At 40.1% G+C, this 15,919-nt stretch overlaps 2 protein-coding genes across 2 annotated transcripts; one reads left to right on the top strand and one right to left on the bottom strand.

Moving 5' to 3' along the window:
• The first annotated feature begins 598 nt into the window (after positions 1–598).
• Positions 599–13,372, top strand: LOC129236348 (DNA polymerase epsilon catalytic subunit 1). Its single transcript, XM_054870689.1, has 7 exons — positions 599–771; positions 830–956; positions 1,025–2,047; positions 2,105–2,699; positions 2,962–6,158; positions 7,558–9,023; positions 12,974–13,372. Exons 1-7 carry the CDS (start codon positions 695–697, stop codon positions 13,272–13,274), a joined length of 6,786 nt encoding a protein of 2,261 aa, XP_054726664.1. The 5' UTR covers positions 599–694; the 3' UTR covers positions 13,275–13,372.
• Positions 13,363–14,279, bottom strand: LOC129236349 (ATP synthase-coupling factor 6, mitochondrial). The gene is made up of 3 exons (XM_054870690.1): positions 14,146–14,279; positions 13,785–13,936; positions 13,363–13,715 (listed from the first exon to the last, which is right to left on the bottom strand). Exons 2-3 carry the CDS (start codon positions 13,934–13,936, stop codon positions 13,550–13,552), a joined length of 318 nt encoding a protein of 105 aa, XP_054726665.1. The 5' UTR covers positions 14,146–14,279; the 3' UTR covers positions 13,363–13,549.
• Positions 14,280–15,919: the final 1,640 nt, after the last annotated feature.

Genomic DNA, 15,919 nt, shown 5'->3' with positions numbered 1-15,919 from the left:
TGTAAAATACGGCTCAACTATTGTACTATAAACCAAACTTTTATACCTCTTTCCTATGTACTTGCATGATCTTTTCACGAGCCCAATTTTTTCGCACTCTTATTGACTGTATATTCAACGTGCTCCTCAAATTATAACTTATTATCTATATCAATTGCAAGATATTTAATCACCTTTACTTCTACAATTCTGTCATTTTTTATTTGAAAGCTGTGTTTCCCGAAGCTAGCACTTATTGCTCTAGAATGAAACATAAACTTTGTTTTTGTCACATTTAGTTTAAGCTTATTTACGCACAACCAATTGTATAAAGAGTCAAGATCTTATTGCATTTTTGTTACTGCTCTAGGCAGATTTCTATCGCTGACTTTTAAGAGAGTATCGTCAACACATAGTCATATCTTGCAATGTTTCAAAGCTGTATTTATATCAATATCAATTATTTCTGTTATATATTCTTAAATAACTTTGCATAATTATTGTTTTAAATGCTATTTACTCGTTTAAAGTATACAGTGGCAGCGCTCGTTGATAGTCAGCTGAGGGCCAATCCATATCCATTGTTAGTAACAATAATACAGCAACTCTGTGCTTACTTCAAAACAATTTACCGCCAAAAATACTTAAACTGTGGTAAATTTTTCGCAAGTTTCAATTTTCAGGAAATTTATAATAAAATTTATTGCTAGAAACTATGGAGGAAGGCGGCGGAAGCAGGGCAAAAGTGCTTCAAAACACTGGCAAATTTAACGCAGATAAGCGTGCAGAGGGGTATGTTGAAACAATAGGGAAACAATTTGCAAATACTTACTAGTTGATCACATCGTAGCGATGACTTCTTCAATGAGGCTGGATACCGGCAGTCGCGTGAAAACGACAAAATTGACTCAAAATATGGCTTCGACCGGGTAAAGGATAGCATAGAACGAACTGGATACCTTATAAATATGCACTCGGTAAGTCTCACTTGCTATATAAAAACGTAAAAACGTACCAAGCACTAAGACGCTTTGATATTTTATAGACTGAGATATTAGACGAAGATCGCCGGTTAGTTGCTGCTTTAGATCTATTTTTCATACAAATGGATGGAACACGTTTCAAATGTACTGTCGCTTACAAACCATACTTCTTGATACGACCGGAAGAGAAACAATCGCATGAGGTGGCACGTTTTCTGAGTCGCAAGTACCCCGGCCAATTGGCAAATGTTGAACATATAAGTAAAGAAGATCTTGATTTACCAAATCATTTGATTGGCAAGAAACAACATTTTCTGAAGCTGTCGTTTCTTAACCAGACCGCCATGACAAAAGTGCGACGCGAGCTAAATGCAGCGGTGCGGCGAAATGTGGAACGAGAAAAAAACAATACCTTTTATATGCAAATGCTGTCATCCTCGTTGGCGGCATCTAATGTCGGTGGCGATGGCGAAGTTAAGAAGCAAATGGATTACATGGATCTCATATTAGACATACGAGAGCACGATGTGCCTTATCATGTGCGTGTGTCGATTGATTTGAGCATATTTTGCGGACAATGGTACAATATACGCTGTCGCAGTGGTGGTTTAGAATTGCCAATAATAATGCCTCGCTCGGATCTGCTCGAGCGACCTGAGCCAGTCGTTTTGGCTTTTGATATTGAAACAACTAAATTGCCACTCAAATTTCCCGATGCACAAACGGATCAGATTATGATGATTTCATATATGATTGATGGTCAGGGCTACCTTATAACAAATCGTGAAATAATATCAACGGACGTAGATGATTTCGAGTACACACCAAAACCAGAGTTTGAAGGAAATTTTATTGTGTTTAATGAAGAGAATGAGATGCATTTGATACAGAAATTCTTCGATCATATAATGGAGGTGCGGCCACATATTGTCGTGACATATAACGGGGACTTCTTCGATTGGCCATTTGTTGAAACACGTGCTGCAGTTTACGATTTGGATATGAAACAGGAAATCGGGTTTTCCAAGTTAAGAGATGGGTTCTATTTGAGCAGGCCGTCTATACATATGGATTGTCTATGTTGGGTAAGAATGAAATTATTGTTTTTGTGTTTAATCAACTTGAATTTATTTTACTCTTAGGTAAAACGTGATTCTTATCTACCGGTTGGTTCTCAAGGTCTCAAAGCGGTTGCAAAAGCTAAATTGCGATACGATCCAGTTGAATTGGATCCAGAAGAAATGTGTCGCATGGCTGTTGAACAACCGCAAGTTCTGTCCAACTACTCCGTTTCCGATGCGGTGGCCACCTACTATTTGTATATGAAATACGTGCATCCCTTTATTTTTGCGCTTAATACTATCATTCCCATGGAACCCGATGAGATTTTACGCAAAGGTTCGGGCACGCTTTGTGAAACCTTACTTATGGTACAGGCGTATCGAGCGAACATTGTCTATCCTAACAAACAGCAAAACGAGCTAAACAAACTATCGAACGAAGGGCATGTATTGGACTCTGAGACATACGTTGGTGGCCACGTAGAAGCTCTTGAATCGGGTGTATTTCGTGCCGATATACCATGTCGCTTCCGCCTCGATCCAAATATGGTCAATCAATTAAAGGATAATGTGACAAAAGTGTTGGTGCATGCAATTGAGGTGGAAGAAGGTGTGCCGACTGATAAAGTAACGAATTTGGAAGAGATAAATAAGGAAATAACACAGGCATTACAAGGTGAGAAAATACATTTCGCTAAGTGGCAATATTTAGTCCGCCGTTTGGGCACCCGGGTCTGGCCAGACTGGCTTTTTCAACATTCGGCGTGAATTTAACACATTTAGCTAACGACTTGAGCTTCCAGATAGCTTCGTAAATTTAATTTTCTATCGATTTAAAGAGGATTCTCAAATAGGACGAAAAAGGCTTGACGCGGGTGCCCAACCGAAGGTTTTAAATTACGTGTCCAACGGAGGTTTAAATTACTATTTACTTTCAGGTCTGCATGATATTCCCAATCGTTTGGAACAGCCCGTAATTTACCATTTAGATGTTGGTGCTATGTATCCCAATATTATTTTAACGAACCGCCTGCAACCTTCCGCCATGGTGAGCGAGACTGATTGTGCGGCATGCGATTTTAATAAGCCAGGTGCCAAATGTAAGCGCGTCATGGATTGGTTGTGGCGTGGAGAGATGTTACCCGCGTCAAGAAATGAATTTCAACGCATACAACAACAATTGGAGACGGAAAAGTTTCCACCGCTCTTTCCCGGAGGACCGAACCGCGCATTCCATGAATTATCGCGCGAAGACCAGGCTGCTTACGAAAAGAAACGTTTGACCGATTATTGTCGCAAGGCTTACAAGAAGACAAAGATCACAAAATTGGAAACACGCACCTCCACCGTTTGTGAGAAGGAGAATAGTTTCTATGTGGACACAGTGCGCGCCTTTCGCGATCGTCGTTATGAGTACAAGGGTCTCACAAAGGTGGCTAAGGCGGCCGTTAATGCAGCACTTGCCTCTGGCGACGCAACGGAAATTAAATCAGCAAAGGGCAGGGAGGTGCTTTATGACTCGTTGCAGCTGGCGCATAAGTGCATTTTGAACTCCTTCTACGGCTATGTGATGCGTCGCGGCGCTCGTTGGCATTCCATGCCTATGGCCGGAATTGTCTGTTATACTGGCTCAAATATAATCACAAAAGCTCGCGAGATAATCGAGCGTGTCGGACGTCCTTTAGAATTGGATACAGATGGTATTTGGTGTATATTGCCAGGCTCATTCCCACAAGAGTTTACGGTGCATACAACACATGAGAAGAAAAAGAAATTCAACATCTCGTACCCCAATGCAGTACTGAACACGATGGTGAAAGAGTATTTCACCAATGATCAGTACCATGAACTGGTCAAACCTGCTCAGGATGGTAAACTACCCGATTACAAGATACGAGATGAAAACTCAATCTTCTTCGAAGTGGATGGCCCCTATTTGGCGATGGTGTTGCCTGCAGCTAAAGAAGAGGGCAAGAAATTAAAGAAACGTTATGCGGTATTCAATTTCGATGGTTCACTAGCTGAGTTAAAAGGATTTGAGGTGAAACGTCGCGGTGAATTGCAGTTAATTAAGAATTTTCAAAGTTCGGTATTCGAGGCATTCTTGGCGGGCAACACTTTGGAGGAATGTTATGCTTCTGTGGCCAAAGTCGCTGATTATTGGCTAGATGTGCTTTATAGCCGAGGATCGAATCTGCCAGATTCGGAGCTTTTTGATTTGATCGCTGAAAACAAATCCATGTCCAAGAAACTTGAGGATTATGGCGAGCAGAAGAGTACTTCAATTTCCACAGCGAAGCGTTTAGCTGAGTTCTTGGGCGATCAAATAGTCAAAGATGCAGGTCTGGCATGCAAATACATCATTTCGAAAAAACCTGAAGGTGCGCCGGTTACGGAGCGCGCCATTCCGCTGGCTATTTTCCAGTCCGAACCCAATGTGCGTCGATACCATCTGCGTCGTTGGCTGAAGGACAATACCATGGGCGACGCAGATATACGCGATGTGCTCGATTGGAATTACTACATTGAACGTTTAGGGGGCACTATACAAAAAATCATCACCATACCAGCAGCGCTGCAAGGTCTCTCAAATCCTGTGCCGCGTGTGCAGCATCCAGATTGGCTTCATAAAAAAATACTTGAAAAGAACGACGTGCTCAAGCAACGGCGCATCAACGAAATGTTTATGCCCAAGGCGAAAACTGCGCGTGAAATACGCGCCACCAGCGAAGTGGCCGATATGGAGGATTTAGTCGCCAGCAACAGAGCAGAGTGTGCGTTGGGCGGTAGACCAGTTGTAACTAAGCGTAAGCGTGTGAACTCTGGAGAAACAGAAGATGAAGCCAACACCACACCCGAGGCGACAACATGGCGCCAAGCGCTTGGCGCGCCACCTCCAATTGGTACAACGCGTGCCGAAATAATCGAGTGGGTGCGTTTTCAAAAGAAAAAGTGGGCATGGCAGCTGGAACGCCGACAGCGCGCGCGTCAAACTAACAAGCGTCCACGCAATGACGCTACGTCCAAGTTGACGCCACTTATGCCAAGCGCAAGGGATGGCGCCACAGCTACCGGCACAATTGGTGGCTTTTTGAGGCGCGCGCAACGGGCGCTCATCGATCATATCTGGCATGTGCTGCAAATCGTACCCAACGACGATATGGGCCATTTCACCGTGTGGTTAATGATTGGCGACGAACTGCATCGTATCAAATTAACGGTACCACGAATTTTCTATGTGAATCAACGCAGCGTTGCGCCACCCGAAGATGGGCAGCTGTGGAAAAAAGTTAACCGCATACTACCGCGCGCTCGGCCCGTCTACAATCTGTATCGTTACAGCGTGCCGGAACAAGTATTCAAAGATAATTGCCTTGGTATGTTGGCTGATCTCGCGACACCGGATATTGAAGGAATTTATGAGACGCAAATGTCGTTAGAGTTCCGCGCTCTCATGGATATGGGTTGTATGTGCAGTGTGCAACGACAGGAGGCGGAACGGTTAGCCTCGTTGGCCACCAAGGACTTGGAGAGTTTCTCGATTGAGCAACTGGAACAGCGTTTGCAGGGTAACATATATCTCAAGGATGCCCAAAACAAACTGCGCAAAATATTCCTATATCAGCACAATATACCCACTGCAAAAAAGGAAATTTGGGGACTATTTTTGTTGTCCAGCAGAAAGGCGCTGATATTCGTACTGGACACAGTGCGCACAAATCAAATGCCAAATATGCGCACGCTATATACAGCCGAACGCTTGGCGCTTATCAAAACCATGAAAGACGTGGCGGAAGTAGAGCGTTTACCACCTGAGGAATTCACGTTTGATGTGCTCATCGAAGTGGACGTGAAGCAGATTTATCGGCACATACAGCGCGCGCTTACCACTTACAAGGAGGAGAAACGTGGCCCTTCAATGCTTTATGTGCAAACGGCGACGGAAGTCCGTAAACTAAATTCGGCGATGCCTATTTTGCTTGATTTTCCACAAGCGCGTATACACATCACCGACGATGCATCGCTTTTGTCGGGTTTGGATTGGCAACGCCAAGGTTCGCGTGCACTGGTGCGACACTTTTTGCATCTAAACAATGTGGTGGAAATGATGTTGGACCAGTGCCGCTATTTCCAGGTGAGTTAAGTCAGAAGTAAAATTTGCTTGTATGGGTAGGTTTGTCATAGGAGCGAAATATGTAATATATATATAATTATAGTTTATTCCCTGAAACAAAATTCATGAAACTAAATCTAGGCGATATATACAGAAAACTTTCTCTAAATCTTTAAATATTACATAAGAATCATAATATTAAGTTTTATTTAATTTTTTTTTTTATTTACTTTTTAATTTTTTTAATTTAATTATTTAATTAAATTTTTTTTTTAATTTTTTAATTTTATTTTTTTTTTTTAATTTAGTTTTGTTTATTTAATTCTTCTATTTTTAATTGATTTTTTAACTTATTGTAATTTTTTTGATTTATTTTTTATATTTATTTTAAAATTTTTCTATTTCGTCTTTTTATTTTTTGTTTTTTTATTTAGTTTTTTTTTTTTATTTTATTCTTTTATTTTTATTTTTAATAATATTTTCATTTTATTTTATTTATAAGTGTGTGATGTGCCGGCACTGAGGGCAGTGTAGCCGTAGAGGCGGGGGCCGCCTGTGAGCGGGAGCAACACGTGGCCACATACCTTGTGCACTACTCCCTGTGTGTCTTAAGGCCTGAGCAGGTCTTAAGATGGCACCACCCGTTGCACTGGTTACACCTAACCGGGGTTTAATAATATTTTTATTTTATTTTATTTATTTTTTAATTGTTTTAATTTTTTTTTTTAATTTATTTAGTTTTTTTTATTTATTTAGTTTCTTATGCAGTTTAGTTATGGTTAACTAAATAAAAAATAAATTAACTAAAAAAAATAACTGAATAAAAAAATAAATAAATACATTTTTTTTAAATAAATAAAAAAATTAAATAAAAAAACTAAATAAAAAAATCAAATAAAAAAAATAAAAAGACGAAATAAAAAAATATAAAAAAATTAACTAAATGAATAATTAATTAATTAAAAACAATTTTATTTATTAATTTTTTTATTCAGTTATTTTTTTTTAATTAATTAATTTTTTTATTTATTTAGTTTTTTATACAGTTTAGTTATAGTTTACTAAATAAATAAATTTAGATATTTTAAAATTTTTTTTAATTTTTTTATTTTTTGTATTAATTTTTGTTTTTTTTTTCTTTTTTATCATTTTTGTATTTTCTATTTTTTTGTTTTTTTATTTTCTATTTTTTTTGTATTTATGTTTTTTGTTTTTTTATTTTCTATTTCTTTTTTAATTTTGTTTTTTTTTTTATTTATTGTTTATTTGTTTATTTTTTTTAATTTTTTTTTATTTGTTTTTTTTATTTATTTTTTTAATTTAATTTATATTAAATTTACTGCCAATCAATCTATTCTAATTAAGGTTTTCCATATATGTTGCATAATTTTGTTCAATCTTCACTCTTCGATTCACTCAGGTACCCATCGGCAACATGCCCCCAGACACAGTACTCTTTGGGGCAGATCTATTCTTCGCGCGAATTTTGCAACGCAACAACTTTGTGCTCTGGTGGTCTACTACTACACGCCCCGATTTGGGTGGGCGTGAAGCCGATGACAGCCGTTTGCTTGCCGAGTTTGAAGAAAGTATTACTGTTGTTCAGAATCGACCCGGTTTTTATAATGATGTGTGTGTCGAGCTTGCGCTGGACAGCTTGGCTGTGAGCTCACTGCTACAGTCGAACCGCATACAGGAGTTGGAAGGTGCCAGCTCGGCCGTAACTTTCGATGTGATACCACAGGCATCATTGGAGGAGATGATTGGCACCGTGCCAGCCTCAACGCTGCCCAGCTACGATGAGACCGCGCTCTGCTCGGCTGCCTTCAGGGTTTTGCGTCATATGGTCAATGGTTGGCTGCGCGAAGTAGCTCTAAATCAGAATATTTTCGCAGATTTTCAATTGATACATTTCTATCGCTGGGTGCGTTCATCAAATGCCCTATTATACGACCCGGCTCTGCGTCGTACATTAAACAATTTAATGCGCAAGATGTTTTTGCGAATTGTGGCTGAATTTAAGCGGCTTGGTGCCACAATCATTTATGCCGACTTTAACCGTATCATACTCAGCTCAGGCAAGAAGGCGGTGTCGGATGCTTTGGGTTATGTGGAGTACGTAGTGCAGAGTCTGCGCAATAAGGAACTCTTCCACTCCATACAACTTTCATATGAGCAATGTTGGAGTTTTATGCTTTGGCTCGATCAGGCCAACTATACGGGTATACGTGGTCAATTGCCTCCAGGCGTAACTAGCGATACTGTTTTATGTGGTGTGGATGATGATGACGAGGAGAGTGAGAAGTCGAATACGACATCGAAAAAGAAGAGCAAGGAAAATGAGGATGAAGATGAAGATGAGGATGACGTAGAAGAGATTGGGCGACCTGAGGAAAATGATGAGAATGCCTCCACCACTGGAGAAGGTGAACAGCAACTCTCTTTGGAGCTAAATTGGACGATCGGCGAACATTTGCCCGATGAGAATGCGTGTCGAGAAAAATTCGAAACTTTACTGACATTATTTATGCAATCGCTGGCCGAAGGTAAGGGCACTAGGCAAGCCATTAAGGACATATCACACCCGGCGTTTGATTTCGTGTCGAAATTGCATAAAAATTACGGTAAAGGACGACCGAGTCCCGGTTTGGATTTGACACGAACGCTGGTGAAGGCGTTGAGTGTTGATAAGGGTTTGGCTGAGGAAGTCAATGAGTTGCGGCGGAATATGTTACGACTCGTAGGCATGGGCGAATTCTCCGATTTGGCAGAATGGAAAGATCCAAGTGACACGTACACTATTGCCGAGGTGATTTGCAAGGCCTGCAATCACTGTCGTGACTTGGATTTGTGCAAAGACAAGCATCGCGCAATGAAGGATGGCATGTAAGTGAACTTGATTTGTTAAACTAGCCACATTTTTTTCTTAATTCTAACCTTAAGTATCATTTAGTACAAACTTAACTTCACTTTTCTTAAGAAATTGGCAACGTTTACTCCACACATTAATGTGTTTGTATATTCTATTATTTATTTAACCGTAACATCCTTTAAATTCTTTACAAGAATAATTTTTTCTACATACATTTATTTTTAGAAGTTAGTAATTCAATTCTTTTAAAATAGGCAGGATTGGATCGAGGGGAAAATCTGCACCGAAACTTGCACCTCTGTCTCCATTGGCGGTTCCAAGAGCAGGGGTTTTCTCTAAATCAGCAAATTTATCTATCTCCTTTAAACTGTCGAATACTGCTATTGTTTTTCAAGCAAAAGTCTTTGCGATCCTGCAGGCATGCAAAATGCTTAGGGAACGCGGGAGCGAGGGAGATATTAACATCTTCTCCGATAGTCAAGCCGCGATCAAAGCTCTGACGACGCCATGATGCAGAACAAAACTAGTAAACTCCTGTAAGCAAGAGATCAAATCTCATGGGTGTGCAGGTAACATTTCTCTGATCTGGGTTCCAGGACATAGGAACGTTGAGTGAAATGAAATTGCTGATGAGCTTGCTAGGAAGGGGACTGAATTGGCCCCAGAGCTCACCCGGTCATCGGAATCCCCCTGACAATTGTTAAAGGGGAACTACACAAATTCTTTCTCTAGAAAGCGCAGAAAAGATGAAGCTCCATTTCTTCATGTAGCAATTCGCAAACCCTTTGGCCTCAGTACAATATACGAAGGACTCAGAAAGTCCTTAGGACTCCTCGCCATTCAATTTTCAAACTCGCAGCTGTGTTTATCGGTCACTGGACGAACGTCACACACGCGGAAAAGCTGGGGGACCTTTCAGAGAGTAGGACTGTTGAGCATAGTCTCTGTAAATGTTCGGGTTTGGCATATAGACGTTTAAGGTCATTGGGTGCTCCTTTCTTCGACAGTCTGTGGCAGTGCGCCAACCTAAATCCCATCAATCTTCTCCATTATATCAACAGTTTTGGCTGGTTGTAGATATCTGTCTGTTGGAGGTCTCATAATGGTATTAAAACTGCGCTTTAGTGCTACATGAGGAGTGCCAGACTGGCACTTCAACCATTTCAACTACCTACCTAGTAAATCAAAGGTATGGAAATCCCGATTCTCTCAACGCTCTCAATTTATGTACAGCCGAAACTTAAGAACATAAAATCTACAGCTTCTTAAGTTAAGTTAAGCTTTCGTTATAACACGTTGGGCAGAGTATTAAGTTAAGTTACGTAAATTAAGTCTCCAAGAACTGAAATTTTACTAAATTTGAGATAACCACAGAGATGGAAAGTAAATGAATTTAGTCTTGGCCAAAGATATTTTTTTAATTCTATCCTTATTAAGTTCGACTTTATCATTTATTCCATGCACTTACGTTTTTATGCTCTTGTCGCAGGTTCGCTGCACTAGACACTAGGATTCATATTTATTCATAAATTTATAAAAGTTGAATTATTTCACTTGTTCATAACAACAAAATTAACAACAACATAACAACAAAAAAAGCGGCATGACAAAAGTCTACATACATCCAACCGCTTTGGTTCGTATGAATTCGTATGGAAATAAAAAGCGAATCGGCCGCCCAAAGATGCTGTCCAGCAGAGACGTAAGCTCCATTTGAAGGTAAATCGAACAAAATTCGAGAATTAGTGCTCCGAAATTGGTAGAACATATCGTTGAGGCATCCGCAAACTATTCATTCAAGAACTATTAAAAGATTCCTTAATATTAGCGGATATTTCAACAGGACACCACGTAAAAAGCCTACGATTTCAGAAAAAACCGTCGCCTTCGTCTTGAGTTTGCACCGACGCATAAAGGCAAGGGAATGGATTTCTGGTCTAAAGTTTTATTTACCGACGAATCGAAGTTCAATATATTTGGAAGTAATGGTCGGGCTAAAATATGGAGGAGAAGAAATTCGGATATGGAAATGAAAAATGCGAGACCTACTGTCAAGCACGACGAAGGTAGTCTAATAGTTTGGGGAGCTATGGCTGCATCTGGTGTTGGAAAGAGGACCTTTATTGAAGGTACTATGAACCGATATAAATATAAAAAAACATATGGAACAACATTTGAAGCCATCAGTAGCATACTTGGGTAGGGGTTTTCCACCAAGGTCAAAACAAACTGCCCCAATTATTAAAGAGAGGCTCTTATATTACGCACTCAGACAACTAAAAATACTCCGCCAGAGTCGGAAATTAAATCCGGTAGTGCATAATTGGGAGGTTTTAGAGATAAAAATTCAACAAAGTATAGTAACTGACGCAAAATCGCTAAAGAAATAGTTGATGGAAGCTTGGAACCAAATGACATAGGAAGCGCTTACCCAAATCGTTCTCCCGACAGTCGGTTCTACGTCACCGGAACGACCAAGATTTACTATATACATATATACGGCCACGGAATGTCACTACAACAGCACTCACCGTGCATGTATGGGAAATGTTTTTGCTACTACAACAACAACAGCAAGCTTACCCAAGTAGTTCCATGCCACGTCGCCTTTAAGCAGGGATTGGTAACGGTGGTGGAGCTACTAAATACTAAAAGTATTCAAAAAAAGCTAATTTTAAAATAAATAAATTTGTGTTTTAAGCTAATTGAACTGTATGCAGACTTTTGTCATACCGCTATTTTTTTGTTGTGTTAAATTTTTTGTTATAAATGAAATAATTTATTATTATTATTTATAGGGGATATACACAATATACCCTATCCTAAAATTGAAATTTGAAGCGGTCGAGCCAAGAAGCACCAGAAGATTTGGTGGCTCCTAAAACACCTAGGCTAAAAAGCCCATTGTATTTAGAGCTCTAGAAAGAGGGTAGACAGTCAAGGAGGGAAGGAGAAAAGTATCAGAGAAGAGATAGGAAAGAATAGAGACAGAGGTAGAGATAGTTAGTCCTGTGAGAATTTTCCAGATTCTTTGGCAAATCTGTAAATATCTTCGAGTTTGAGAGAACGTATATTACTCATTGTCATAGCATCGGAACCCAAAACTCGTTGTCTTGCTCTAGCAAAGGCAGGCCACTCACAGAGAAAGTGCTCAGTGCTATCCGCATCCTCCAAGGCAGGCACTTCGGGTCCTCAATGGTTTCAATGGTGGTCATATGCTGACCCCATGGGTGGTGTCCTGTAATAATACCGACCATTAACCGAACGTCTTTCCTTCCAAGTTTTAGTAGAAAGTTTGACACTTTTTCTGTTCGGACTTGTCACAAAACATTTTGCAGTTCTGCAGCGTTCTAGACCGGATGATCGCTCTGTATGTAGATTGTATACATAACCGCTGATCCAAGTCATGATTCCTGTGAAACTGATTTCGATTATTGGCTCTGGCCCTTGTGGGGGAACCGCTGATCCACGGTTGGCCAATTTCGTTTCCTTGAACACCGGAGTGTCCTGAAACCCATATAAGTACAAGCCTGTTTTATCTTGCGACAGAATTAAGCTTCTTCTTACATTCTTGAACAATATTCGAGACTTGCTTCGCGTTCTCCAGGGCCTTCAGTGCAGCCTGACATCTAATTAGCACAAAATAATTTAATTGAAAAAAATATGAATTCCGAAAAAACTAAATCAACAGTTTTATCAATCATTGTATACCTCTTGAGAAATAGGAAAATATGCTGATGTGTGTAGACTTAAGTCTTTCACTGTACATAATTCAGCTCCACTTACATTCCATTAAAAATATGCACCAGGTATACAAGTGCGGCGCCACCTGATCGTAGAAGCTTCTTATTCTTTACAACTATTTTTAACTTTTTCTGCTCAGCTATAATATGCACCTTAGTTGATAGTTATATTTCTCACTCATCTACTCAACTGCTATAATTTCTAAAATCTTTCCCTGCAGACCCGTTTGGTTGTGTGCCCAGTGCTTTGTGTCTTACGAGAATGAAGAAATCGAGATGCGCATTATAGATGTCGTACAACGCAAAGCGATGTCCTATGTGTTGCAGGATCTGCGATGTGTGCGCTGCAATGAAATTAAACGTGAAAATCTCGCTGAATTCTGCCCCTGTGCCGGTGAGTTTGTGCCACTTATAAGCGGCCGCGAAATCAATGGCCTATTGCGCACTTTCCGACGTGTGGCGGAATTTCACAAAATGCAACTGCTGCAGGAGACGGTGGAGCAGATAATTGCAACCAAATAAATTAAAGTTAACACACACACACTGTTTTAGAAATAATTTATGCTGTAAGAATGTTTGACTTGTGACAAAATATTAAAGTGTACGGAAGTGTTTTACAATTATTTGTTTATTATTTTGCTTGGCGGCATTATTGTTTAACGTTTCTAAAACATAAAGAAATTTTTTACCGTAAAATAATTAACAAGCGACAATAGCTTGTCGAGCATGCCGTCGTCGCCCACACAAGACATCTGTACGGCAATCGAAATTTAGCATTCCAAAAAAATGTTTTAAATCTAGTTGGTTTGAGTGATGGGATCGATTTTCACTTCAGGGAACTTGAATTCGGGGAATTTGGTCATGTCGACCTTGCCATCACCGCCGTATTGTTTGGCGACGCGCTCCAACTCGTTTTTCAATTCGCGCTCGATTTCGGGATTGGAATCAACAAGTTTGCCACCACTAAATGAACGAGAGTAAGGAAATCAATTATTTTGTAAGTCACCATTCTTTATAACGGATTTCGTGTACCTGCTGCGCTTTTTGTAATCGCGCACTTTTTCCAAAAAGAGCTGTTGGATGGGATCGGAAACTTTGTTTAGCGCTGGTGCGATAATGCCGATGCTGCGGCGGGCCTCGGTACGGAGGACTCGTGCGCTGGACAGTATCGATTGGGACAACATCTGTAAATATTGATTTTTATAATGGTAACAAAAGTTTAGTGCAATTAAACGTAGCTTTTTGCAAATTATCTACAGAGTAACCTAAAAAAGGTTATGTAATGTCAACTTTGCGAATTCGCAGCAACGAGTGAAAGAATTAACGCCGGGCTTTATGTGAAGCACTGGAGCTGAGACACTGATTTCTTATTTATTGCTTTAAATTATTTTACCTTTGCTAAATTGTGTTTATTTAAATCCCTCACAAATCTTATTTGCGAAAAGAATAACTTCCAATCAGTCTGAAGACGAGTGTTTCGATGCTGTCAAAATTTTATTCGCTTTCTTAAATGTCAAAATGCACTCACGTTAAGTTGGTTGGGGTTTGCTTGTTTGGTTCGACGAAATTTGTTTTTAGCTATTCGACGCTAGGTGACTCACCAAATAATAATTTGAGCATAAACTTTGAAAATCGGTTCCATTACAATTTGTTTTGAAATTTAGGAAGTGCTTGGCGTGATTTTACATGCACAAAACCCCAGAATATACAACGAAGGGAATACCTACTTCCGGTATGTAAACACTGAAAGTGCTCTGGTGTGTCTATTTACATATTACAGCCCTTTAAATACGTATGTGTGTGTATATATGGAGATGTGAATATTTAAATTACAACAACATGATGCAGTGGCAATTTAGACTTTTCTCCATATTTGCAATGCTGTAACCTTTCAGGCAAAGTTTGTAACTCGACCAAGTAAGGGGGCAGCGTGCAAGCGTTTCCAGTTCTACGTACCGTAATGACACGAGTTTCTACGTGAACAAGGGCTGGTACCCCAGTAAACTAACCCTGCTTAGTGCCCCGAACCCTACTCCTCGTCTATTGTGACGGGATCTACTCTATGCGCAAGGTTACTCCATACACTTCTTTTTTGTGCTGGCATCGATGCCTACCCTGGACCTGGATTCTGCATCGTTTGCCAAAGAAGGCAACGGGCTCGTTTTGGTGCAATGCGCCGGTGTCGAATGCGAATGTTTATGCTGCTAAAACAACAACCGTTCCTAAGACACTCGGTTCTGCGTAATCCGGAAAAGGACTGTCACTTCAGCAGCATTACTTGTATTTTTATGCGGAATGTTTGTGCTGCTAAAACCAGAACAACAACAGCTCCCCTGCTCTTAAATCGTAGTGGAGAACTTCTGGCAAAGCTGATAGCTGATTCAAAACAATTACTGGCTAGTAGCATAACATTTTTGTTTCGATTGATAGTTCTCTCGATTTTATTTCCTCTAATCACCGTGAGCGAATCAAATGCACGTGACCACCTACGCCAGGCCAATTTCGGGAATATTCGGATAAAGGATCTCAATGTGGAGGCTCGGCAACTGTCAAATCAACATAAGTGGACCAAATCGGTTGAGCATCTGAAGGCCTGTAACTTCACCACCGGTGTGAGTAAGCTCTGGTGTATCCCAAGGTCCCTGTCTAGCCCAAAGAAGCACAATTATAGAGAAGCAATAACGTTCGGTGATTGTGTGTCGTTCACAACTCACATTGCATCGTCTAGTGGACAGAATCAAGCGTCGCTCTACCCTATGGTTGCACAATAGGCCGAGTCGATTTGTGGGGAGACAAAAAAATTGCCCATTACTCTGTGAAAATCATATTCTAGGGATCAAAATAAGAAACTTTGCCGAAGGAACCATACCTCTAAAACGAATTCTGATGTCCCCCAATTTGGGTCACCCAATAGGGTGTCAATAACCCCATTTATAAAGTCGAAAAGGAAAGTAATGGAGAGAATAGTCCTTCTAATATCTAGTGATTTCAGATTTATGAGCAAGCACCGACTTTTATAGGATGGAATTGGATCAGTGAAATTTAAAGAACGCAAAGCATATCGCATAAAAGCTTTCTGGACACGTTCAAGCCTACTAATATGACAAGCGTTATACTCGTATGGTCTCCAAATAAAGACGGCGTATTCCAACTTCGAACGCACCAGA

This window comes from Anastrepha obliqua, chromosome 1 (assembly GCF_027943255.1).
Source record: "Anastrepha obliqua isolate idAnaObli1 chromosome 1, idAnaObli1_1.0, whole genome shotgun sequence".
Lineage (NCBI taxonomy): Eukaryota > Metazoa > Arthropoda > Insecta > Diptera > Tephritidae > Anastrepha > Anastrepha obliqua.
This window is presented reverse-complemented; position numbering and strand designations above follow the sequence as displayed.